This window comes from Nansenia antarctica (assembly GCF_963989245.1).
Source record: "Nansenia antarctica genome assembly, chromosome: 20".
Taxonomy (NCBI): domain Eukaryota; kingdom Metazoa; phylum Chordata; class Actinopteri; order Argentiniformes; family Microstomatidae; genus Nansenia; species Nansenia antarctica.
The window spans coordinates 20,553,576-20,578,330 of NC_137693.1; the positions used below are offsets into that span (position 1 = coordinate 20,553,576).

Here is a 24,755-nt window from a genome sequence, read left to right on the forward strand (position 1 = left end):
GAAATGTGTGTTTGAAGTAAGGGCGTCTTATATCAATACAGAGTTAGTACGATAGTAGCCTAATAATGGCGCTGTTTATGAATAAACGTCTTGCTTCATTCACAGGTTTCTCCACCACTCTCCTTTTATAGAGGGGCGCTCCATCATTCGTGAAGGAGGACAACATGTTTATGTTATAATAACTATAGATGTTGCATGACTATCTCATTATGTAAACTTGTCCACTACCATACTTTTATACGTTTAGCCAGTTGAACAAGCAAGCAAGCAAGCAAGCAAGCAGTTATTTTTCTAGTTAGATCTAGTCTGATGGATCATGATTCAAGGATTGTTTTGCATTTTAGGTCTATCTAGCCAAGGTCAAAGGCATAGGAAGAGACGAGGAGATACAACTGATTTAGATCGATTTAGATGGGAACACAGAATCTGTCATCAGTGTTGGACACTTGCTGAATTCAAAATCATCCCCTACTACACCATACGGTACATCTGAAAGGATTGGATAGGCATAAGCAATACGGTGATAATTCCACCTAGATTATCAGAAAACAACGTGGCGAAATAATCATGTTGCTTATACCTTTCCAAAATATTAGAGTCTTGGTACTAGGAGTCAAGTGGTGTAACTGTTGCAATGTCGCCATCTAGTGGAAGATAGCGTCACCACCTGTCAATGCCATTTAGACTTGCATTTAGTCCATTTAGTCCATTTGTACTTTCGCCAAACAGTGGGCTCTTATTCAGAATTGAAACGGACCATTTAATCGAACAAATGCTTCTCTAATAATATGATGACGTTCTGATTCGTAAAAACATACAATAATGTGTGGGTTTTCTCAATATTACTTTTTTACTATTCCAACGAATCTGCCGCGATTGGTGTCAGTTCGCTCACCATTGAGCAAGATGGCGGTCCCTGGGAAACAGTGAGTAGCTACTATGTGACAGTGATAATTGTACGCGATCGCTCACCTATCTATCCTTACCTATCTATCCTTACCTATCTATCCAGATCATAGACATGTTTACGGTTAGCTGTTGTCGTTTTTCCTCGTTATTTCCACTGTCTAGTTTGTCTATCCTACAAACCTACCATTTGAGGCTAGTAGTCATAACCAGGGCTGTGTATGATGTCGCCAATGCACAGAGGCAAACAATATTAATAGTTATACTTTCTAGGAATCTTACAGCTGAAAAGTGATCCTGTCAGAGTTGAATGGATGAGTAGACCTGTCACCTCGTGACGTTAGAATTATAAGGTTCTATCTCCGTTTTTGTAAAAATTTAGTTGTTTACATAATCTGATCCATTAGGTGTTTATTAATGCCTGTGTGGTGTTATTTTTAAAATGTTGACATTTTTGAGTTAGTAATTAATAAAATACAAAGGTTCCATCTCACAAAACATAATGGAATGTAAAAACTTTGACGCTCAATATCTCTGAACTGCCCTAAACAGAGATAGAACCTTATCATTCTAAACTCACGACCTGCATTCAATGTCTATCATGCTCAGATATCCACGTTGCCCCTTCCCTTCGGACACACACACACACACACACACACACACACACACACACACACACACACACACACACACACAGATGTCTTTTAGAGGGGGGGAGGGGGATTCAACTATAAGAACGTCATAAAGATGAATAATGACATTTCTGTCCCCAGGTATGGGCTGATTTTGTCCCAGAAGAGCGCGTCAAAGCAGCCTGCCCTGCCCAGACCCTCTATCTTTGGGGATGACTCTGACGATGAGGTAGGAAATAGTTTTATTATTAGGGAACTTTTGCCAATTATGTTGGGACATCAGATGTAGTATCATATCTATTTACATTGGTGCAGCCCCTGTTCAGATTCAGATTCAGATTCAGATAACGTTTATTGCCATTATGCATACACATATAGGAATTTGCTTTGGCGTTACAGGAAGTGTGTTTATACTTTTTTCACAAATGCAAAAAACAGGACAACACAGGACAGACAACAGTGCATTGGATAGTGCTACATATATAAAGTGCAAGTTTTTACAGTGAGTCCAGTACGTATTCGGTTAGGGGCGGGGGGGAGGGGGAAGCCAGAGTCATTCAGCCTGGCGGCTGAGGGGAAGAAACTGAGCCTGTGGCGGGCCTTAACAGTTTTAGGCAGCTGCAACCTTCTTCCAGAGGGAAGCAGGGTGAGGAGGCCGTGGCCGGGGTGGGAGGGGTCGGCCATGATCTTCCTTGCCCTCCTCAGAGCCCTGGTGTCATGCAGGGAGTTGAGGGAGGGCAAGAGACAGCCGATCACCCTCTCCACTGATCGTATCACCCACTGCAACTTGGCCATGTCCTTGGCCGTTGCAGCAGGGAACCAGGTGATGATGGAGTGGGTGAGGATGGACCGACTCTATGATGGCCGTGTAGAACTGGACCATCATGGGCCTCGGCAGCCTGAATTTCCTCAGCTGCCGGAGGAAGAACATCCTCTTCTGGGCCTTCTTAGTGAGGGCCTCGGTGTTCTGCTCCCACTTTAGGTCCCGAGAGATGGTCATGCCTAGAAAGCGGCATGACTCCACGGAGGCCACCGGGGTACCTCCCAGCGTGATGGGAGGGGGCAGGGCTGCTTTCCTGCGGAAATCCACCACCATCTCCACTGTTTTTGGAGCATTGAGCTCTAGGTTGTTAAAACTGCACCAGCTCCGCAGCAAATGTACGTCTGTACATTTGTCCATTGTTGCAAAGTAGATGAAAGCTCTACTGTAAGTGATGTTTTGTGATGGTGTTTTTCAGACCTCGGTTGGTGAAAGTTTGCAGAAGGAGGCTATTAAGAAGAGGATGATGAAGCAGGTGAGACAGAAGGAAAGGAACGGGTGTGAAGAATAGTTCTCTATTGTAAAGATTTCTGTAGAATATCATAGGGAATAAAGTATGAACAGTACTTCAATAGAAAAGCTTTAATCATAATTTATAGCACTCCAATAAATACGCATTGAATTGTAATTCATCATAATTGATTTACACATGCAATAAATTATGATTTAAAGCGTTTCAGTTGGAGTGCTGTCCATACTTTATTCCCTAGAATAGTTATCTAAGCAGAAAAGGTACCCAACAACAGTGGAGCTTACACATTTTTCATCAGCAACATCATTACAAATTCCAGAAACGTATGACACCGACCTCTCTCTATTTGTATGTGTGTGTCTGTGTCAGACTCGTCTGGAGATGCATAAAGCCCTGGAGCAGGACAGCACTGTGTATGATTACGACGGCGTCTATGACGACATTCAGAAACAGCGGCTGGAGAACAGCAAGAAAGTGCTAGGAGGGGCAGACAGGAAGGTACAGGTTCTGTATATCCTGTCCCAAAACAAATCCGAGCCAGCCACTGCCCCAACACCTGTCTGACTTCACTTTGACCACCCCTCATGTTGTTACCAGTGTCCTGATGGCTCCAACTAAATCCTAATCTTTTCATCCTCAAAACGTAAATTATTTCCTACCCCAATATCTCTTTCCACTTATTTTTAAAACTTTTTCACAACTTTGGATTCTCTCTTGCTTCTATTCTCCCCTTACAAACCTCTTCTTTTTTACTCCTTTGCCTCACTTGCTTATTTCTCACTCTGTAGCCAAAGTACATCAACCAGCTGATACGAGCGGTGGAGGAGAGAAAGAAGGAGCAGGAACGGAGAGACGAGAGGAAGATCCAAAAGGAGAGAGAGACTGAGGGAGAGCAGTTTGCTGACAAAGAGGCCTATGTCACCTCTGCCTACAGGCAGAAACTGGCGGAGAGGAAGGAGGAGGAGGAGAGAGAGAAGAGAATGGCAGAGATAGAGGGTAAGACCGTGTGTGTGTCTGTGTCTGTGTCTGTGTCTTGTGTGTGTGAAACTTCCTTTTCTCATTTGTAATTTTTAGAATATAACAAACAGCTGCACTAAACACTAACAGTTGTTTGTGAGTGTTTTGTTTTATACTGTTTTCTTAAATGTTTTTCTGTGGATCTGAAAGAAATCTGAATGTGTTTGTGTGTTCAGCTGCCCTGGATGTGAAGAAGCAGAAGGACCTTAGTGGATTCTACCGACACTTACTCAACCAGACGGTGGGAGAGGAGAAGATACCAGACCGCTCAGCACCAAGGTCTGAGTCCAGCCGTAGACAGACAGACAGACAGACACAAAGTGTCCGTCTCTTTCTCATATGCTCACATACAACACGTACAGTCAGTTGAAATGTAACCCCTTTCTCCTTTTCTATCTCTCTCCACCTCTGCAGGGATCAGAGTTCAACGGCAGCTAAGGCCACAGAGGGGTCACCCCCCCCTCTCTCGCCTCCTTCCCTCGACCGTGTGCCTAGTTCCCATAGCGACAGCGAAGAGGGGCAGGACCAGAAAGCTGGGTTTAGCAAATTGGCGTTTGGTGTATTGGCCACCAAACGCCAATACAGACAGAGATCTCCGTCCTCAGGAAGCGGAGAGGACAAGGAGAAAGAGAAGGAGCGAGAGAGAGAGAAGAAGAGCCACCGAGAGAGAGACAGAGGGAGGGACAGAGACAGAGAGAGGGACAGAGACAGAGAGAGGGACAGAGAGCGGGAGGACAGGCACGGGGGACGGAGAGACGAGAAGGACCGAAAAAGGGACAGGGAAAGAGAGCGCGACAGAGAGGAGGACAGGAGCAGGGGGAGGAGGGAGAAGGAGAGGCACGGGAAGAGAGAAAGGAGCCTGAAAGACAAAGAGAGGGAGAAGAATGGCGAGAAAGAACGAAAGAGGGAACCGGATGAGGAGAAGGGGAAGGGGAGGGGCAGGGAGAAGGAGACAAGCAAGGACGGAGAGAAGGCAAAGGCTCCAATGACAGAAGAGAAGGATAAAGAGAAGAGGGAGGAGGAGATGGAGGGAGAGCAGAAGAAGGAGAAACAGGGAGAAGAGAAGGTGGAGAAGAAGAAGGAGGAGGGAGAAGAGAAGGTGGAGGAGAAGAAGGAGGAGGGAGAAGAGAAGGTGGAGAAGAAGGAGGAGGAGGGAGAACAGAAGGTGGAGAAGAAGGAGGAGGGAGAAGGGGAAGAGGAGGTTCTGCTTAATAAATTTGCCAAGCGCAGCAACGACCAGGCTGTGAGCTCAGCCAGAGATAGATACCTGGCCAGGCAGATCTCACGCTCTGCCAGCAAACCTTACATCGAGAAGGAGGAGGACTGACCACAACACACACACACACACACACACACACACACACACACACACACAGTATGTGTATACCATCTACACTGCAGTGGATGGACTCTGAAGTGTGTTGTCATATCATTCTACTGCCTGGGCAGAGGGATGGAATGATTTCCAGAGTTCAGTGTGTGAATTAATTAGTTATTGTGAAAGCGGTGAGAGTGTTTGTGCGAGTGATTGAAGTGTGAAAGAGTGTATGTGTGGTAGTATGAATGATTGAGTAAGTGAATGAGTAAGTTGGTGAAGGAGATGTTACCCCACACTAGGGATTGTTTTTGTTTTTCTCCTGATGTACAGACACCTAAACCTACTGTTTATGTTGTGGTAATAAAAGCCTGCAGATTAGTTTGTTTATGGTCAATCATTTCCTCTACTTCACAATTTGTGGCATATTTGAAAGTTTGTGAGTAATGCTCATATGACGTGACGTGTGTGTGTGCGCCCTTATCACAGCGACATGGGTTTGAATCCGGCCCATATTCTGCATGACACCCTCCCTCTCTCTACCCCACTTTCCTCACTCTCTCACTGTACGATCATTTTAAAAAGCTGAAAAACACTAAAAAGAAAATACACAACATGTAACAAACTTTAATAATGTCAAAGTAAATCTAAGATATATATTTGTATATACAAATAACAAGTAATTTGCTCTTATGATGCTTAGCATGGGATTTGAAAGTAGTTTTCATATTTCATTGATATTGATAGTCTTGCAATTTCATATTTTACACAGACATTTTCCAGGGGCTCCACAGATAAAAATGATATGATAGACCCTAAGGAAATATGCAAAAGATTGTGCTTTTCTCCGCCCAGTAACGGGAATTTCAATAAGCCATCTGACTAAAGCATGCAGAGCGGCTCTGTGCTAGCCACCACACTTGAGCAGACGATCTCACTATGCCAGCAGTTGTATGTCCGTTTTGCTTAGCCGAAACTCTGCAAGACACTCGTCGTCCTCTATGTCATCCAGATTAAAAGGTGTATATTGATTATATGGCAAATCTAAATTGCAGGACCTGTTTGTGTCATACAATATTGTAAACTCGTCATCTGTTATTAGATTGTCATCTAAAGCATATAACAAGTACTCTCTGGCAATTTTTAAAAGACATTGTAACGTTGTAGTTGAAATGTTGCAGATGTAGATGATGTAGCGTTGTTAGTGATAGTATGTTACTACGGCAACAAGTTGGAATGTTTTGCAGACGCTGTAGCAGTCCCTCAACCGTCGCTGCTTAAAGTCCCTACTGTTACTAACAACACTACAGTGTTTGTTTATAGTGTGGAGAGGAGAGAGACATCAACTATCTTCTTCAGGCTGCAGAAGGGTCTACGTACAACAAAACAGCACATAGACCTCCAGAACCTCTGTGCCTTAGAGGAGAAGAAATGGAGAGAGCTGATGGAGAGCACGGTGAGAGATGTGGAGGACAAATCAACTATCTCCTTCAGGCCACAGAGTCTCTACAGATCCGACTGGATGACATGTCCAAGGCCCACAAAGACCTCCAGACACTCTTAGCTGCTCAGCAGTATTCTCAATTCCCTGTCTGTCTGTGTCGGTATTAGTATTAGTGAGGATTCTCAGTTCCCTGTCTGTCTGTGTTGCAGTGGTGAGCTGTGAGGGGAGAGCAGCCAGCAGTGGCAGTGTGGAGAGGCTCTGTCGGGGTCCAGGGAGGAGATGCGGGAGCTACTGAACCCCCCTAACCCAGCCACATGGAGGCTCCCCTCTCTCCCCTGTGTCCCACAGAGGACCCCTGCGGCATGGAGGAGCTACATCACCAGGCGGCTGGCGGCTGGGGAGATGGAGGTGAACCGGGTGGTTCAGCCCAGTGCGGGACCCTTGGGTGGGATGGCATCTCTGCCCCTGGCCAAGTCCCGCCGATCCCGTCTCAACACCGGACCTCTGATCTCAAACAACACAATCAGAGATGTGTGGAAAAATCCAGTTTGGACACTAAATGTCCTTAGGACCAAAGGATGATGGACCTTGTGCCCGACACCAGTTTTACGTCACAATTCAACACCGGTGTTTTTTGTATGAATGTGATTTTTTTAAATATAGGCCTGTGGTTTCATGAATAATTTTGGAAGCTTACCTTTTTTTATATCAAGCACTTTTACCAAGGTATTTTTCCTATTTCCTACTTTTCCTACTTCCTACGTATAATCCATTGGAAGGTTTTCGATCCCCCCCCCCCCCCCATCACCTCACTTTGTCTGTATATGAAATAAAATTAGATTCTTCCTTCAATAATGTCATAGGTTTTATTTTACTGTATGCAAATTCGTGCAACCACAAACATCATCACTTCGCTGGCAGTAGGATGTGTCTTTATGTGTGATTATTATTCCTATTTTGTAAAACAATTATTCTATGTTTCCCTTTTCACTGGTCTTCTAATGGTAATTTGGATGACAATCTGTATGTTTTCAAAGGGTATCGTAATCAATACCACTGATACTGGGCTTTTCGTATCAAATACAGGTGCTGGTCATATAATTAGAATATCATCAAAAAGTTGAATTATTTCAGTAATTCCATTCAAAAAGTGTTCACTTTTTGAATGGAATTACTGAAATAAATCAACTTTTTGATGATATTCTAATTATATGACCAGCACCTGTACATTTACAGCATCGCTCATACTTCGCCTAATCTATCCAATCAAAGCCATCGACGAAAAATGACCGAGCCAGCCAGGAGTCGAACCTAGAATCTTCTGATCCGTAGTCAGACGCGTTATCCATTGCGCCACTGGCCCGCTTCAAATACACGATTTTGCCAGTCCCAATTTCATCCAATTATGTATTACGGTGCAAGTGCACCGTATATTGTTTTTGGTAGTTCTATTATTCTGTCCTGTTCCGTTTCCTAATAAATGGCCATGACTCTCTCAAATATTGGTAACTTTTAAGAATAATAACTTTTTTTTTTGCCTTTTAGCGGGCACGTGGAGAACCCCAAACTACACCTCACTGATATTAATGCTCACAACAATTTTGACGGCAGAATTCCAGAAGGGGGCGCTATGGCAACACATTGAATTGTTCCATTTTGAGAGGCCATCACTTTTGAACCGTTTGACCGACAGACGAGTAACATGAGCCGGAGATGAATGCAGTGCATTAATTTATTTAATGGTTATGACATTTGAGGTATGAGAGATAAACACATTCTCAATCATAAAGAAGGTTATTTTCGTCTTCCTTCAACATGTCCTCCTTAGTGGTATATACAGTATACGTATATATATATATATATATATATATATATATATATATAGCTAAACATTTAAACTTGACTGGATTAGTAGTCTAGCAGGAAGGGCCCTCAGATTTTGAGCTAGGTTTACAGGACTATAATTCAGTATTTATTTAGGTAAATAGTTGTCTGACTATTTGGTGATGTAGGACAACCACCTGGTTCATACCTCAGCAAATCTGAAGAGGAAAAGAGTGATCATTCTCAAGTTATTGGCTTTTTTGTCACCTTCCCCATATTCGGCCTGGTCTAATTTGGCTCTTTTTCAGGGATTGGGGTAGCTCTAAAGAACAACCCAAAAAACATATTTTCCCCACATTTTTTTTTGACAACAATCAATTTCATTAATGGGAGACCCTAAAGATAAGAAAAATCATTGTTGTCATTTGTTCTACCTCGGGTAGGGGTATCTCAAAATCTGAGGGCCCTTCCTGCTAGACTAGAGGCTGTTAACAACTTTTGACTTCAGTTCATGCAACAAATGTCCCCTTTGGCATGCAAGTACCTTATGTTCCCAGAGATCTCCAAAACCACAGACCAGTGACAACTGCAGCTGTGCTGGATGGTGCTGTACTTGTGTTTGCACCTCATGGTTTGCTTAGGTTGCACCTGATTGGTCTAAATATAATGCTACTAAAGGACACATGTAACATTATGCAAGTAACTGGACCTCTTAAAACAATTTAAAATAAAAGATTTGGAAAATCACCTTGATGACACTTAATTTCTAATGGAATTTGCATATTTTACCCCAGATTGTCATGCTAAGAAGAAAACTATTGGGTTTTCATCCTTGAACCCTATTTCATTGGATTCCCTGACCCCACAAATGTAGTTTGACAAATGGGTCACTTCAACACTTTCTTTTTTGAGACACTAGGTGGCATTAGATTCAGTCTCGACACAATCATTTGAACAGTATGGTATATCTAAAGGTAGGCCACTATGCAGGGCCAGGAGTGTTTCCTGACCCAGACAAACTCCAGGGCTGATTCATAGGCTATAGACTGGTTCAGTTCAAGTCACATGGTCAGGTTTCTGATCATCAGTCTGCAATGTAAGCATTCAATAATATAATATAAAGCATTCAAATATATAATAATAACATTATTATTATAAAGACAGCAGGGATGGGATGCCAGATAAAGTCTTCTATGAGCTTGTGAATAAATCATGATTGGAAAGAGACACATTCAAGAGTGTATTTTAAAGAGTCTTTAATACAAATAGGAATTGGGGAACCAGCAAGACAAAAAAAATGCAGACTCAAAACTTAAAACTATAGAATATATTCAGAAGATCAATGTTAAAAGAACATGCCATAACAGAACTAAGGAGAGTATAGTGCAAATGCTAAATTGAGAATGCTTCTCTATTTAAATTAAAGATATCTTTTTTTTTTTTTTAAACAAAAAAACCAATAACAGCTAGACATTCATATCCTGGCAATGACAATTTTCCTCATCAATACAAAGGGACACATTTTAATGTGTTTACACTGAGAATACGAAATGTGTAAATAAAAGTTACATACTGAATGAAGCTCTCCCTAATGAATTTCGATCTACTTAATTAAACCTGTGAGTGAAGATGACTTAGTCACTCCACAGCAAGTTGTTGGCAGAATGATCACATGACTTCATAGCCACTGCGAATGCCTCTCATCAGCATGCAGTCAAATACGAGGCCCATGATCTAGAATAAAAAAATAAAACAGTAAGCAAACTAGCCGTGTGTGTGTGTGTGTGTGTGTGCGTGCGTTTGTGGATGGGTGGTTGTGGGGTTGGATTAGTAGCTACAATCAGCAGATCTTGTGTGTAGGTATGTGAATGTTTTTGTTCACTTTACATTTTGCTTCAGTAACCAAACTGGCTGACAGTAAAATATTACTTACACATTTCCCAGGGAAGGGTCTTTGGAGCACGTAGTCCAGGGATAAGGTTGGTGGTAGTGCTCAACTCGGGCCTGTAAAGGAGGATCAGTTTGTTAGGATAGAAGGAAGGTGTTCTCAGCCCTGTAAAGGAGGATAGAAGGAAGGTGTTCTCAGCCCTGTAAAGGAGGATAGAAGGAAGGTGTTCTCCGGTTTGACATTAAATCAACTGCTCCAGTTTGAACAGTTCACATGATAAATACCCTATGAAGTAAGCATCCTGTGGAGGAGAATAAGACATTGTATTGTGTGGTGGAAAATTAAAGATGAGTTACACACCTGTTCTGATTGATCAGGTGTGTGGACACGCCCCACACGAAAGGGGACGCAACGTCATCTGCCTCTGCAACAACAGAAACAGCATTATTATTACAACATCATACAATAACCTTTCCTTGTTCCACACCCTGCTGGGCATGCTTTGAAAATTAAATGGTTGCCCGAATTAGGGACAGCTCCCCAATGCATTCAGTTATGCATAGAAATGATCAGTATGTCACTTAATTAGCACGGCATCTGTACATCTGAAATTTGCATTGGCTCAAGTGTGCATCAACTTCACACTGGGATATTTAGTCACTCACATTTAAAGTCATAAAAGCATCTTTGGGCTTGAATTAATCACAGGCCCAGCTCACTAGAGTACTGACCTGCATCCCAGTCCTCCTCACAATTGGTGTTTGGTACTGTCCAGGTGCTGACAGGGACGTGCCACTTGCTCTTCACCTCAGCACTGTCCACTGTTAACCAAAGAACCTGGTTAGACTCACTACAAGGAGCAAATGGGTTTTATTGACAAAGATAGTATCATTGAAGATACAACAACATTTAAATCTTACGGTCTTCGCTATTCACAGATCTCCTGTCCTCACAGTTCAGGATGTGGTGTGATAGCTCATTTTTGGGCATCAGGTGGCGGGCATTGAAAGGGCAGGTTTTCAATGTATTGGCCAGTTCTGGGTGATTCTAAAAAGACGAAAAAGATGCTTTACAAAAAAGAGCATATTTGAGAACATCTCATTTGAGATTTCAATGTCTGCAACGGCAGACTACTCCTACAACAGTTATTCCACGACAAGCACTACAGTTCTTACCTTACTGCACTTGATCAGATGGTATGGGAAGCGGCTGCCACGGATCTGGTGGTTCTTGTCATATGGACACTGAAGGAGTTTGTTTGGGTCACTGGCATCTGTTATTTCAATGAGCAATGGTAAGAGAAATGTGAATGAGAAATCAACATCACTCAATTCAAACGTTGGGTAAAGTGTGGTTCTTTTTAAATATACATATAGTATATAAGATAGGAATATGTGAAAAAGATAGGAAGGACATCCTAAGAAAATCTGTCTTTTTCAATATTTTAACATATGGACATTTGATTTTAATTTTAACAATATTGAGAGATGGTGGCAATATAACTAAACAAATAAAACTTGAAAAAATCTTCAGTCTTAAAATTCAGATAGGCTATAGTTTTATGTAATAAAAATGAATAGTTTAAAAGATAAAGTTGAATTTCATCATGTGTGTTCCATTTCTGCATAGCAGTGACACCTTGTTAGTTCTAGATTCTATTGATATAAATTCCAGTAATTAGCATGTATATGTAAAGAGGTAAACCTTGATAACTTTTGAACCATACATGATTTTCTCATGCAATTCTCTATGTGATGGACATATTTATTTTAATCTAAAGTGAAGGCAAAATGATTTGTGTGGACACCCTACATAGGGTGTCCTAACTTTTTCCTCAGTAGGAATTGGCATCTTTGTTCATATTTTGTTATACATGATAAGTTACATTTTCATTGTTTTTGGTTAAATTACATCACCTTTATCTATAGATATTGTTTAAAAAGATCAAATATTGATGTAGTGTCCTAATTTTTTCACACTGTAAGATCTTAAGGACTTTCAAGAGATGAGTGCAGGAATATTTCACAATGGTTTCTTAAAGCTCGTGTTTAGCCTACCAGTGTCTTCGAAGCATTGCAGCTCCTCAAGTGTAGCAGTGGTCTTCGTGGGAGTGCAAGTTGATGTGAAGGCCATTCTGTTAGCTATGCCTTTCTTTTGTGGCCTCGGCCTCGCCAAATTCAGCTTCTATCACCAGCCCGCTCCCAATAAGAGAAGAAAATGAAATGAGCAGAAATGTGATGAATTCGTTAGTTGAAAAAAGAAAAAAGACATAAAATGAAAGAGCTATGCTAGCAAGCTAGGCCTAGGATCAAATACAACACTTACTTTTATCCTAAAACGATCACTGGCATTCATGCAGCAGCATTCAAATACTATTGTTTGGAATGTGCATCCAAACTGACATTGGTTATGGTTACGCTGATATACTTTGTATATCAACATATATAGCTATATCAGGTATATATAAAAGTATATCTGCGTTCTGCGTTTCTCCTTCCCCCAACCTTCTACTGCGTCACGCTCAGCTCCATGCATCCACGTGGCAAACGTTGAAATACATTGAGTCAGTGCGTTAGCGAACTCTCTGCCGTTTTTGCTTTATACTGTACCATACATCTATAAATCAGCAATGTGTTAATAACATAATCTATCTCACCTTTACCGAAGTCCACCAGTCAGCGAGGTTTTAGAGAGTCAAATTCAGAAATGGACTCTGACAAACATACGACTAATGAACGACTGATATTAATGACAAACCGGACAGTAAAACCCAAAAGAACAATTCAAAATGGGTTGACTGAAGTCGAGCTTGGAACTGTCCTTAGAAATGCTGGTTTGTTACGTCCCTGTCTGTTTTTGCTTTGTGTTTGTGTCTGTGTCTCTCTCTCTCTCTCCCAGGTGTTCGTGATCCCTTGATTGTCTCCCTGTTAATCATCCATCATCAAGTCCACCTGTGTTCCTGTCCTGTCAACCAATCACCTGTCTACCTGTTCCCTATATATGTGGCTGTTTGTTACTTGTGTAGGTTAGAGGGAAGAGGTTATGTTTGTTTCATTCTATTTTGAGTAATTCTGTTTCATTCTGTTTTGTTAGTATATTAGTTGGTTGCTACATTTGTCTGTCTAGTGTTTGTTTGGTTACCTATGGTCCCCGGTTGCCTTATCCTGCCAGATAAAGTCAGATAAAGTCTTCTATGAGCTTGTGAATAAATCATGATTGGAAAGAGACACATTCAAGAGTGTATTTTAAAGAGTCTTTAATACAAATAGGAATTGGGGAACCAGCAAGACAAAAAAAATGCAGACTCAAAACTTAAAACTATAGAATATATTCAGAAGATCAATGTTAAAAGAACATGCCATAACAGAACTAAGGAGAGTATAGTGCAAATGCTAAATTGAGAATGCTTCTCTATTTAAATTAAAGATATCTTTTTTTTTTTTTAAACAAAAAAACCAATAACAGCTAGACATTCATATCCTGGCAATGACAATTTTCCTCATCAATACAAAGGGACACATTTTAATGTGTTTACACTGAGAATACGAAATGTGTAAATAAAAGTTACATACTGAATGAAGCTCTCCCTAATGAATTTCGATCTACTTAATTAAACCTGTGAGTGAAGATGACTTAGTCACTCCACAGCAAGTTGTTGGCAGAATGATCACATGACTTCATAGCCACTGCGAATGCCTCTCATCAGCATGCAGTCAAATACGAGGCCCATGATCTAGAATAAAAAAATAAAACAGTAAGCAAACTAGCCGTGTGTGTGTGTGTGTGTGTGTGTGCGTGCGTTTGTGGATGGGTGGTTGTGGGGTTGGATTAGTAGCTACAATCAGCAGATCTTGTGTGTAGGTATGTGAATGTTTTTGTTCACTTTACATTTTGCTTCAGTAACCAAACTGGCTGACAGTAAAATATTACTTACACATTTCCCAGGGAAGGGTCTTTGGAGCACGTAGTCCAGGGATAAGGTTGGTGGTAGTGCTCAACTCGGGCCTGTAAAGGAGGATCAGTTTGTTAGGATAGAAGGAAGGTGTTCTCAGCCCTGTAAAGGAGGATAGAAGGAAGGTGTTCTCAGCCCTGTAAAGGAGGATAGAAGGAAGGTGTTCTCCGGTTTGACATTAAATCAACTGCTCCAGTTTGAACAGTTCACATGATAAATACCCTATGAAGTAAGCATCCTGTGGAGGAGAATAAGACATTGTATTGTGTGGTGGAAAATTAAAGATGAGTTACACACCTGTTCTGATTGATCAGGTGTGTGGACACGCCCCACACGAAAGGGGACGCAACGTCATCTGCCTCTGCAACAACAGAAACAGCATTATTATTACAACATCATACAATAACCTTTCCTTGTTCCACACCCTGCTGGGCATGCTTTGAAAATTAAATGGTTGCCCGAATTAGGGACAGCTCCCCAATGCATTCAGTTATGCATAGAAATGATCAGTATGTCACTTAATTAGCACGGCATCTGTACATCTGAAATTTGCATTGGCTCAAGTGTGCATCAACTTCACACTGGGATATTTAGTCACTCACATTTAAAGTCATAAAAGCATCTTTGGGCTTGAATTAATCACAGGCCCAGCTCACTAGAGTACTGACCTGCATCCCAGTCCTCCTCACAATTGGTGTTTGGTACTGTCCAGGTGCTGACAGGGACGTGCCACTTGCTCTTCACCTCAGCACTGTCCACTGTTAACCAAAGAACCTGGTTAGACTCACTACAAGGAGCAAATGGGTTTTATTGACAAAGATAGTATCATTGAAGATACAACAACATTTAAATCTTACGGTCTTCGCTATTCACAGATCTCCTGTCCTCACAGTTCAGGATGTGGTGTGATAGCTCATTTTTGGGCATCAGGTGGCGGGCATTGAAAGGGCAGGTTTTCAATGTATTGGCCAGTTCTGGGTGATTCTAAAAAGACGAAAAAGATGCTTTACAAAAAAGAGCATATTTGAGAACATCTCATTTGAGATTTCAATGTCTGCAACGGCAGACTACTCCTACAACAGTTATTCCACGACAAGCACTACAGTTCTTACCTTACTGCACTTGATCAGATGGTATGGGAAGCGGCTGCCACGGATCTGGTGGTTCTTGTCATATGGACACTGAAGGAGTTTGTTTGGGTCACTGGCATCTGTTATTTCAATGAGCAATGGTAAGAGAAATGTGAATGAGAAATCAACATCACTCAATTCAAACGTTGGGTAAAGTGTGGTTCTTTTTAAATATACATATAGTATATAAGATAGGAATATGTGAAAAAGATAGGAAGGACATCCTAAGAAAATCTGTCTTTTTCAATATTTTAACATATGGACATTTGATTTTAATTTTAACAATATTGAGAGATGGTGGCAATATAACTAAACAAATAAAACTTGAAAAAATCTTCAGTCTTAAAATTCAGATAGGCTATAGTTTTATGTAATAAAAATGAATAGTTTAAAAGATAAAGTTGAATTTCATCATGTGTGTTCCATTTCTGCATAGCAGTGACACCTTGTTAGTTCTAGATTCTATTGATATAAATTCCAGTAATTAGCATGTATATGTAAAGAGGTAAACCTTGATAACTTTTGAACCATACATGATTTTCTCATGCAATTCTCTATGTGATGGACATATTTATTTTAATCTAAAGTGAAGGCAAAATGATTTGTGTGGACACCCTACATAGGGTGTCCTAACTTTTTCCTCAGTAGGAATTGGCATCTTTGTTCATATTTTGTTATACATGATAAGTTACATTTTCATTGTTTTTGGTTAAATTACATCACCTTTATCTATAGATATTGTTTAAAAAGATCAAATATTGATGTAGTGTCCTAATTTTTTCACACTGTAAGATCTTAAGGACTTTCAAGAGATGAGTGCAGGAATATTTCACAATGGTTTCTTAAAGCTCGTGTTTAGCCTACCAGTGTCTTCGAAGCATTGCAGCTCCTCAAGTGTAGCAGTGGTCTTCGTGGGAGTGCAAGTTGATGTGAAGGCCATTCTGTTAGCTATGCCTTTCTTTTGTGGCCTCGGCCTCGCCAAATTCAGCTTCTATCACCAGCCCGCTCCCAATAAGAGAAGAAAATGAAATGAGCAGAAATGTGATGAATTCGTTAGTTGAAAAAAGAAAAAAGACATAAAATGAAAGAGCTATGCTAGCAAGCTAGGCCTAGGATCAAATACAACACTTACTTTTATCCTAAAACGATCACTGGCATTCATGCAGCAGCATTCAAATACTATTGTTTGGAATGTGCATCCAAACTGACATTGGTTATGGTTACGCTGATATACTTTGTATATCAACATATATAGCTATATCAGGTATATATAAAAGTATATCTGCGTTCTGCGTTTCTCCTTCCCCCAACCTTCTACTGCGTCACGCTCAGCTCCATGCATCCACGTGGCAAACGTTGAAATACATTGAGTCAGTGCGTTAGCGAACTCTCTGCCGTTTTTGCTTTATACTGTACCATACATCTATAAATCAGCAATGTGTTAATAACATAATCTCTCTCACCTTTACCGAAGTCCACCAGTCAGCGAGGTTTTAGAGAGTCAAATTCAGAAATGGACTCTGACAAACATACGACTAATGAACGACTGATATTAATGACAAACCGGACAGTAAAACCCAAAAGAACAATTCAAAATGGGTTGACTGAAGTCGAGCTTGGAACTGTCCTTAGAAATGCTGGTTTGTTACGTCCCTGTCTGTTTTTGCTTTGTGTTTGTGTCTGTGTCTCTCTCTCTCTCTCCCAGGTGTTCGTGATCCCTTGATTGTCTCCCTGTTAATCATCCATCATCAAGTCCACCTGTGTTCCTGTCCTGTCAACCAATCACCTGTCTACCTGTTCCCTATATATGTGGCTGTTTGTTACTTGTGTAGGTTAGAGGGAAGAGGTTATGTTTGTTTCATTCTATTTTGAGTAATTCTGTTTCATTCTGTTTTGTTAGTATATTAGTTGGTTGCTACATTTGTCTGTCTAGTGTTTGTTTGGTTACCTATGGTCCCCGGTTGCCTTATCCTGCCAGATAAAGTCAGATAAAGTCTTCTATGAGCTTGTGAATAAATCATGATTGGAAAGAGACACATTCAAGAGTGTATTTTAAAGAGTCTTTAATACAAATAGGAATTGGGGAACCAGCAAGACAAAAAAAATGCAGACTCAAAACTTAAAACTATAGAATATATTCAGAAGATCAATGTTAAAAGAACATGCCATAACAGAACTAAGGAGAGTATAGTGCAAATGCTAAATTGAGAATGCTTCTCTATTTAAATTAAAGATATCTTTTTTTTTTTTTAAACAAAAAAACCAATAACAGCTAGACATTCATATCCTGGCAATGACAATTTTCCTCATCAATACAAAGGGACACATTTTAATGTGTTTACACTGAGAATACGAAATGTGTAAATAAAAGTTACATACTGAATGAAGCTCTCCCTAATGAATTTCGATCTACTTAATTAAACCTGTGAGTGAAGATGACTTAGTCACTCCACAGCAAGTTGTTGGCAGAATGATCACATGACTTCATAGCCACTGCGAATGCCTCTCATCAGCATGCAGTCAAATACGAGGCCCATGATCTAGAATAAAAAAATAAAACAGTAAGCAAACTAGCCGTGTGTGTGTGTGTGTGTGTGTGTGCGTGCGTTTGTGGATGGGTGGTTGTGGGGTTGGATTAGTAGCTACAATCAGCAGATCTTGTGTGTAGGTATGTGAATGTTTTTGTTCACTTTACATTTTGCTTCAGTAACCAAACTGGCTGACAGTAAAATATTACTTACACATTTCCCAGGGAAGGGTCTTTGGAGCACGTAGTCCAGGGATAAGGTTGGTGGTAGTGCTCAACTCGGGCCTGTAAAGGAGGATCAGTTTGTTAGGATAGAAGGAAGGTGTTCTCAGCCCTGTAAAGGAGGATAGAAGGAAGGTGTTCTCAGCCCTGTAAAGGAGGATAGAAGGAAGGTGTTCTCCGGTTTGACATTAAATCAACTGCTCCAGTTTGAACAGTTCACATGATAAATACCCTATGAAGTAAGCATCCTGTGGAGGAGAATAAGACATTGTATTGTGTGGTGGAAAATTAAAGATGAGTTACACACCTGTTCTGATTGATCAGGTGTGTGGACACGCCCCACACGAAAGGGGACGCAACGTCATCTGCCTCTGCAACAACAGAAACAGCATTATTATTACAACATCATACAATAACCTTTCCTTGTTCCACACCCTGCTGGGCATGCTTTGAAAATTAAATGGTTGCCCGAATTAGGGACAGCTCCCCAATGCATTCAGTTATGCATAGAAATGATCAGTATGTCACTTAATTAGCACGGCATCTGTACATCTGAAATTTGCATTGGCTCAAGTGTGCATCAACTTCACACTGGGATATTTAGTCACTCACATTTAAAGTCATAAAAGCATCTTTGGGCTTGAATTAATCACAGGCCCAGCTCACTAGAGTACTGACCTGCATCCCAGTCCTCCTCACAATTGGTGTTTGGTACTGTCCAGGTGCTGACAGGGACGTGCCACTTGCTCTTCACCTCAGCACTGTCCACTGTTAACCAAAGAACCTGGTTAGACTCACTACAAGGAGCAAATGGGTTTTATTGACAAAGATAGTATCATTGAAGATACAACAACATTTAAATCTTACGGTCTTCGCTATTCACAGATCTCCTGTCCTCACAGTTCAGGATGTGGTGTGATAGCTCATTTTTGGGCATCAGGTGGCGGGCATTGAAAGGGCAGGTTTTCAATGTATTGGCCAGTTCTGGGTGATTCTAAAAAGACGAAAAAGATGCTTTACAAAAAAGAGCATATTTGAGAACATCTCATTTGAGATTTCAATGTCTGCAACGGCAGACTACTCCTACAACAGTTATTCCACGACAAGCACTACAGTTCTTACCTTACTGCACTTGATCAGATGGTATGGGAAGCGGCTGCCACGGATCTGGTGGTTCTTGTCATATGGACACTGAAGGAGTTTGTTTGGGTCACTGGCATCTGTTATTTCAATGAGCAATGGTAAGAGAAATGTGAATGAGAAATCAACATCACTCAATTCAAACGTTGGGTAAAGTGTGGTTCTTTTTAAATATACATATAGTATATAAGATAGGAATATGTGAAAAAGATAGGAAGGACATCCTAAGAAAATCTGTCTTTTTCAATATTTTAACATATGGACATTTGATTTTAATTTTAACAATATTGAGAGATGGTGGCAATATAACTAAACAAATAAAACTTGAAAAAATCTTCAGTCTTAAAATTCAGATAGGCTATAGTTTTATGTAATAAAAATGAATAGTTTAAAAGATAAAGTTGAATTTCATCATGTGTGTTCCATTTCTGCATAGCAGTGACACCTTGTTAGTTCTAGATTCTATTGATATAAATTCCAGTAATTAGCATGTATATGTAAAGAGGTAAACCTTGATAACTTTTGAACCATACATGATTTTCTCATGCAATTCTCTATGTGATGGACATATTTATTTTAATCTAAAGTGAAGGCAAAATGATTTGTGTGGACACCCTACATAGGGTGTCCTAACTTTTTCCTCAGTAGGAATTGGCATCTTTGTTCATATTTTGTTATACATGATAAGTTACATTTTCATTGTTTTTGGTTAAATTACATCACCTTTATCTATAGATATTGTTTAAAAAGATCAAATATTGATGTAGTGTCCTAATTTTTTCACACTGTAAGATCTTAAGGACTTTCAAGAGATGAGTGCAGGAATATTTCACAATGGTTTCTTAAAGCTCGTGTTTAGCCTACCAGTGTCTTCGAAGCATTGCAGCTCCTCAAGTGTAGCAGTGGTCTTCGTGGGAGTGCAAGTTGATGTGAAGGCCATTCTGTTAGCTATGCCTTTCTTTTGTGGCCTCGGCCTCGCCAAATTCAGCTTCTATCACCAGCCCGCTCCCAATAAGAGAAGAAAATGAAATGAGCAGAAATGTGATGAATTCGTTAGTTGAAAAAAGAAAAAAGACATAAAATGAAAGAGCTATGCTAGCAAGCTAGGCCTAGGATCAAATACAACACTTACTTTTATCCTAAAACGATCACTGGCATTCATGCAGCAGCATTCAAATACTATTGTTTGGAATGTGCATCCAAACTGACATTGGTTATGGTTACGCTGATATACTTTGTATATCAACATATATAGCTATATCAGGTATATATAAAAGTATATCTGCGTTCTGCGTTTCTCCTTCCCCCAACCTTCTACTGCGTCACGCTCAGCTCCATGCATCCACGTGGCAAACGTTGAAATACATTGAGTCAGTGCGTTAGCGAACTCTCTGCCGTTTTTGCTTTATACTGTACCATACATCTATAAATCAGCAATGTGTTAATAACATAATCTATCTCACCTTTACCGAAGTCCACCAGTCAGCGAGGTTTTAGAGAGTCAAATTCAGAAATGGACTCTGACAAACATACGACTAATGAACGACTGATATTAATGACAAACCGGACAGTAAAACCCAAAAGAACAATTCAAAATGGGTTGACTGAAGTCGAGCTTGGAACTGTCCTTAGAAATGCTGGTTTGTTACGTCCCTGTCTGTTTTTGCTTTGTGTTTGTGTCTGTGTCTCTCTCTCTCTCTCCCAGGTGTTCGTGATCCCTTGATTGTCTCCCTGTTAATCATCCATCATCAAGTCCACCTGTGTTCCTGTCCTGTCAACCAATCACCTGTCTACCTGTTCCCTATATATGTGGCTGTTTGTTACTTGTGTAGGTTAGAGGGAAGAGGTTATGTTTGTTTCATTCTATTTTGAGTAATTCTGTTTCATTCTGTTTTGTTAGTATATTAGTTGGTTGCTACATTTGTCTGTCTAGTGTTTGTTTGGTTACCTATGGTCCCCGGTTGCCTTATCCTGCCAGATAAAGTCAGATAAAGTCTTCTATGAGCTTGTGAATAAATCATGATTGGAAAGAGACACATTCAAGAGTGTATTTTAAAGAGTCTTTAATACAAATAGGAATTGGGGAACCAGCAAGACAAAAAAAATGCAGACTCAAAACTTAAAACTATAGAATATATTCAGAAGATCAATGTTAAAAGAACATGCCATAACAGAACTAAGGAGAGTATAGTGCAAATGCTAAATTGAGAATGCTTCTCTATTTAAATTAAAGATATCTTTTTTTTTTTTTAAACAAAAAAACCAATAACAGCTAGACATTCATATCCTGGCAATGACAATTTTCCTCATCAATACAAAGGGACACATTTTAATGTGTTTACACTGAGAATACGAAATGTGTAAATAAAAGTTACATACTGAATGAAGCTCTCCCTAATGAATTTCGATCTACTTAATTAAACCTGTGAGTGAAGATGACTTAGTCACTCCACAGCAAGTTGTTGGCAGAATGATCACATGACTTCATAGCCACTGCGAATGCCTCTCATCAGCATGCAGTCAAATACGAGGCCCATGATCTAGAATAAAAAAATAAAACAGTAAGCAAACTAGCCGTGTGTGTGTGTGTGTGTGTGTGTGTGCGTGCGTTTGTGGATGGGTGGTTGTGGGGTTGGATTAGTAGCTACAATCAGCAGATCTTGTGTGTAGGTATGTGAATGTTTTTGTTCACTTTACATTTTGCTTCAGTAACCAAACTGGCTGACAGTAAAATATTACTTACACATTTCCCAGGGAAGGGTCTTTGGAGCACGTAGTCCAGGGATAAGGTTGGTGGTAGTGCTCAACTCGGGCCTGTAAAGGAGGATCAGTTTGTTAGGATAGAAGGAAGGTGTTCTCAGCCCTGTAAAGGAGGATAGAAGGAAGGTGTTCTCAGCCCTGTAAAGGAGGATAGAAGGAAGGTGTTCTCCGGTTTGACATTAAATCAACTGCTCCAGTTTGAACAGTTCACATGATAAATACCCTATGAAGTAAGCATCCTGTGGAGGAGAATAAGACATTGTATTGTGTGGTGGAAAATTAAAGATGAGTTACACACCTGTTCTGATTGATCAGGTGTGTGGACACGCCCCACACGAAAGGGGACGCAACGTCATCTGCCTCTGCAACAACAGAAACAGCATTATTATTACAACATCATACAATAACCTTTCCTTGTTCCACACCCTGCTGGGCATGCTTTGAAAATTAAATGGTTGCCCGAATTAGGGACAGCTCCCCAATGCATTCAGTTATGCATAGAAATGATCAGTATGTCACTTAATTAGCACGGCATCTGTACATCTGAAATTTGCATTGGCTCAAGTGTGCATCAACTTCACACTGGGATATTTAGTCACTCACATTTAAAGTCATAAAAGCATCTTTGGGCTTGAATTAATCACAGGCCCAGCTCACTAGAGTACTGACCTGCATCCCAGTCCTCCTCACAATTGGTGTTTGGTACTGTCCAGGTGCTGACAGGGACGTGCCACTTGCTCTTCACCTCAGCACTGTCCACTGTTAACCAAAGAACCTGGTTAGACTCACTACAAGGAGCAAATGGGTTTTATTGACAAAGATAGTATCATTGAAGATACAACAACATTTAAATCTTACGGTCTTCGCTATTCACAGATCTCCTGTCCTCACAGTTCAGGATGTGGTGTGATAGCTCATTTTTGGGCATCAGGTGGCGGGCATTGAAAGGGCAGGTTTTCAATGTATTGGCCAGTTCTGGGTGATTCTAAAAAGACGAAAAAGATGCTTTACAAAAAAGAGCATATTTGAGAACATCTCATTTGAGATTTCAATGTCTGCAACGGCAGACTACTCCTACAACAGTTATTCCACGACAAGCACTACAGTTCTTACCTTACTGCACTTGATCAGATGGTATGGGAAGCGGCTGCCACGGATCTGGTGGTTCTTGTCATATGGACACTGAAGGAGTTTGTTTGGGTCACTGGCATCTGTTATTTCAATGAGCAATGGTAAGAGAAATGTGAATGAGAAATCAACATCACTCAATTCAAACGTTGGGTAAAGTGTGGTTCTTTTTAAATATACATATAGTATATAAGATAGGAATATGTGAAAAAGATAGGAAGGACATCCTAAGAAAATCTGTCTTTTTCAATATTTTAACATATGGACATTTGATTTTAATTTTAACAATATTGAGAGATGGTGGCAATATAACTAAACAAATAAAACTTGAAAAAATCTTCAGTCTTAAAATTCAGATAGGCTATAGTTTTATGTAATAAAAATGAATAGTTTAAAAGATAAAGTTGAATTTCATCATGTGTGTTCCATTTCTGCATAGCAGTGACACCTTGTTAGTTCTAGATTCTATTGATATAAATTCCAGTAATTAGCATGTATATGTAAAGAGGTAAACCTTGATAACTTTTGAACCATACATGATTTTCTCATGCAATTCTCTATGTGATGGACATATTTATTTTAATCTAAAGTGAAGGCAAAATGATTTGTGTGGACACCCTACATAGGGTGTCCTAACTTTTTCCTCAGTAGGAATTGGCATCTTTGTTCATATTTTGTTATACATGATAAGTTACATTTTCATTGTTTTTGGTTAAATTACATCACCTTTATCTATAGATATTGTTTAAAAAGATCAAATATTGATGTAGTGATAAGATGATGCTTTGTCCCCAATGAATGAATCAATCGGAATCACCAAGGTCAGCTCAGTTGGACAGTTTGAAGAGGTTTATTCATCTGATCAGAGATTCACCTTGTTCCATGCGTTTACAACATGAATGAACCTTCCCTCTCATGCGCCCAGTCTTATGGCCCAAATAACTGCTGAGTTAGCCCTCAGCTGTGTAGTTGTCAATCATGATTCTGCTGTCAACCCACTTAACATGAGATTCCCTTTTTACCTTCGTTACCCCTTAACGGGCTGTTCTCCCTGGCAACTCTAGTCATATGATTCCTGCCTTTCCCTAAATATATTGACCTCTTGACCCACTCTCCCTTGCTGGCTATTTGACCTACTTTCGTGACCCAGATATGTTAGCCTAGCCAGCAGTTTCACACAAGATAGCTGACTAGTGAGTTCATGTTTAATGTCTACAATTTATCTATGCACACTATGAAAACACATCATAACATGTAGTGTCCTAATTTTTTCACACTGTAAGATCTTAAGGACTTTCAAGAGATGAGTGCAGGAATATTTCACAATGGTTTCTTAAAGCTCGTGTTTAGCCTACCAGTGTCTTCGAAGCATTGCAGCTCCTCAAGTGTAGCAGTGGTCTTCGTGGGAGTGCAAGTTGATGTGAAGGCCATTCTGTTAGCTATGCCTTTCTTTTGTGGCCTCGGCCTCGCCAAATTCAGCTTCTATCACCAGCCCGCTCCCAATAAGAGAAGAAAATGAAATGAGCAGAAATGTGATGAATTCGTTAGTTGAAAAAAGAAAAAAGACATAAAATGAAA

At 40.2% G+C, this 24,755-nt stretch overlaps 5 protein-coding genes across 7 annotated transcripts; 1 reads left to right on the forward strand and 4 right to left on the reverse strand.

Annotated features, from left to right (window-relative positions):
* Positions 1–901: 901 nt before the first annotated feature.
* nsrp1 (nuclear speckle splicing regulatory protein 1) lies at positions 902–5,543 on the forward strand. 3 transcript variants are annotated; one of them, XM_080549794.1, is made up of 8 exons: positions 902–926; positions 1,680–1,767; positions 2,777–2,833; positions 3,200–3,328; positions 3,619–3,826; positions 4,024–4,126; positions 4,262–4,979; positions 5,013–5,543. In XM_080549794.1, exons 1-8 carry the CDS (start codon positions 907–909, stop codon positions 5,172–5,174), a joined length of 1,485 nt encoding a protein of 494 aa, XP_080405920.1. In that variant the 5' UTR covers positions 902–906; the 3' UTR covers positions 5,175–5,543. The 3 variants fall into 3 exon arrangements, with proteins under 3 accessions (XP_080405920.1, XP_080405919.1, XP_080405918.1); XM_080549793.1 differs by having other exon boundaries at positions 4,262–4,913; positions 4,947–5,543; XM_080549792.1 differs by having other exon boundaries at positions 4,262–5,543.
* A 4,812-nt stretch (positions 5,544–10,355) lies between these two features.
* LOC308174450 (gametocyte-specific factor 1-like) lies at positions 10,356–12,451 on the reverse strand (the record flags this gene model as incomplete). Its single annotated transcript, XM_080549528.1, has 6 exons — positions 10,356–10,434; positions 10,679–10,742; positions 11,050–11,139; positions 11,239–11,365; positions 11,494–11,591; positions 12,376–12,451. The coding sequence occupies 6 exons, from the start codon at positions 12,449–12,451 to the stop codon at positions 10,356–10,358; spliced, it is 534 nt and encodes a 177-aa protein (XP_080405654.1).
* A 1,793-nt stretch (positions 12,452–14,244) lies between these two features.
* LOC308174451 (gametocyte-specific factor 1-like) lies at positions 14,245–16,340 on the reverse strand (the record flags this gene model as incomplete). The annotated part of the gene is made up of 6 exons (XM_080549529.1): positions 14,245–14,323; positions 14,568–14,631; positions 14,939–15,028; positions 15,128–15,254; positions 15,383–15,480; positions 16,265–16,340. The coding sequence occupies 6 exons, from the start codon at positions 16,338–16,340 to the stop codon at positions 14,245–14,247; spliced, it is 534 nt and encodes a 177-aa protein (XP_080405655.1).
* Positions 16,341–18,133: 1,793 nt separating this feature from the next.
* LOC308174452 (gametocyte-specific factor 1-like) lies at positions 18,134–20,229 on the reverse strand (the record flags this gene model as incomplete). Its single annotated transcript, XM_080549530.1, has 6 exons — positions 18,134–18,212; positions 18,457–18,520; positions 18,828–18,917; positions 19,017–19,143; positions 19,272–19,369; positions 20,154–20,229. 6 exons carry the CDS (start codon positions 20,227–20,229, stop codon positions 18,134–18,136), a joined length of 534 nt encoding a protein of 177 aa, XP_080405656.1.
* Positions 20,230–22,024: 1,795 nt separating this feature from the next.
* Positions 22,025–24,608, reverse strand: LOC308174453 (gametocyte-specific factor 1-like; the record flags this gene model as incomplete). Its single annotated transcript, XM_080549531.1, has 6 exons — positions 22,025–22,103; positions 22,348–22,411; positions 22,719–22,808; positions 22,908–23,034; positions 23,163–23,260; positions 24,533–24,608. 6 exons carry the CDS (start codon positions 24,606–24,608, stop codon positions 22,025–22,027), a joined length of 534 nt encoding a protein of 177 aa, XP_080405657.1.
* Positions 24,609–24,755: the final 147 nt, after the last annotated feature.

Coding starts and splice junctions, on each gene's coding strand:
- nsrp1 (XM_080549792.1), top strand. CDS start 907: ATGGCGGTCCCTGGGAAACA. Junction 927..1,679: donor ATGGCGGTCCCTGGGAAACA/GTGAGTAGCTAC, acceptor TTCTGTCCCCAG/GTATGGGCTGATTTTGTCCC. Junction 2,834..3,199: donor AGAAGAGGATGATGAAGCAG/GTGAGACAGAAG, acceptor TGTCTGTGTCAG/ACTCGTCTGGAGATGCATAA.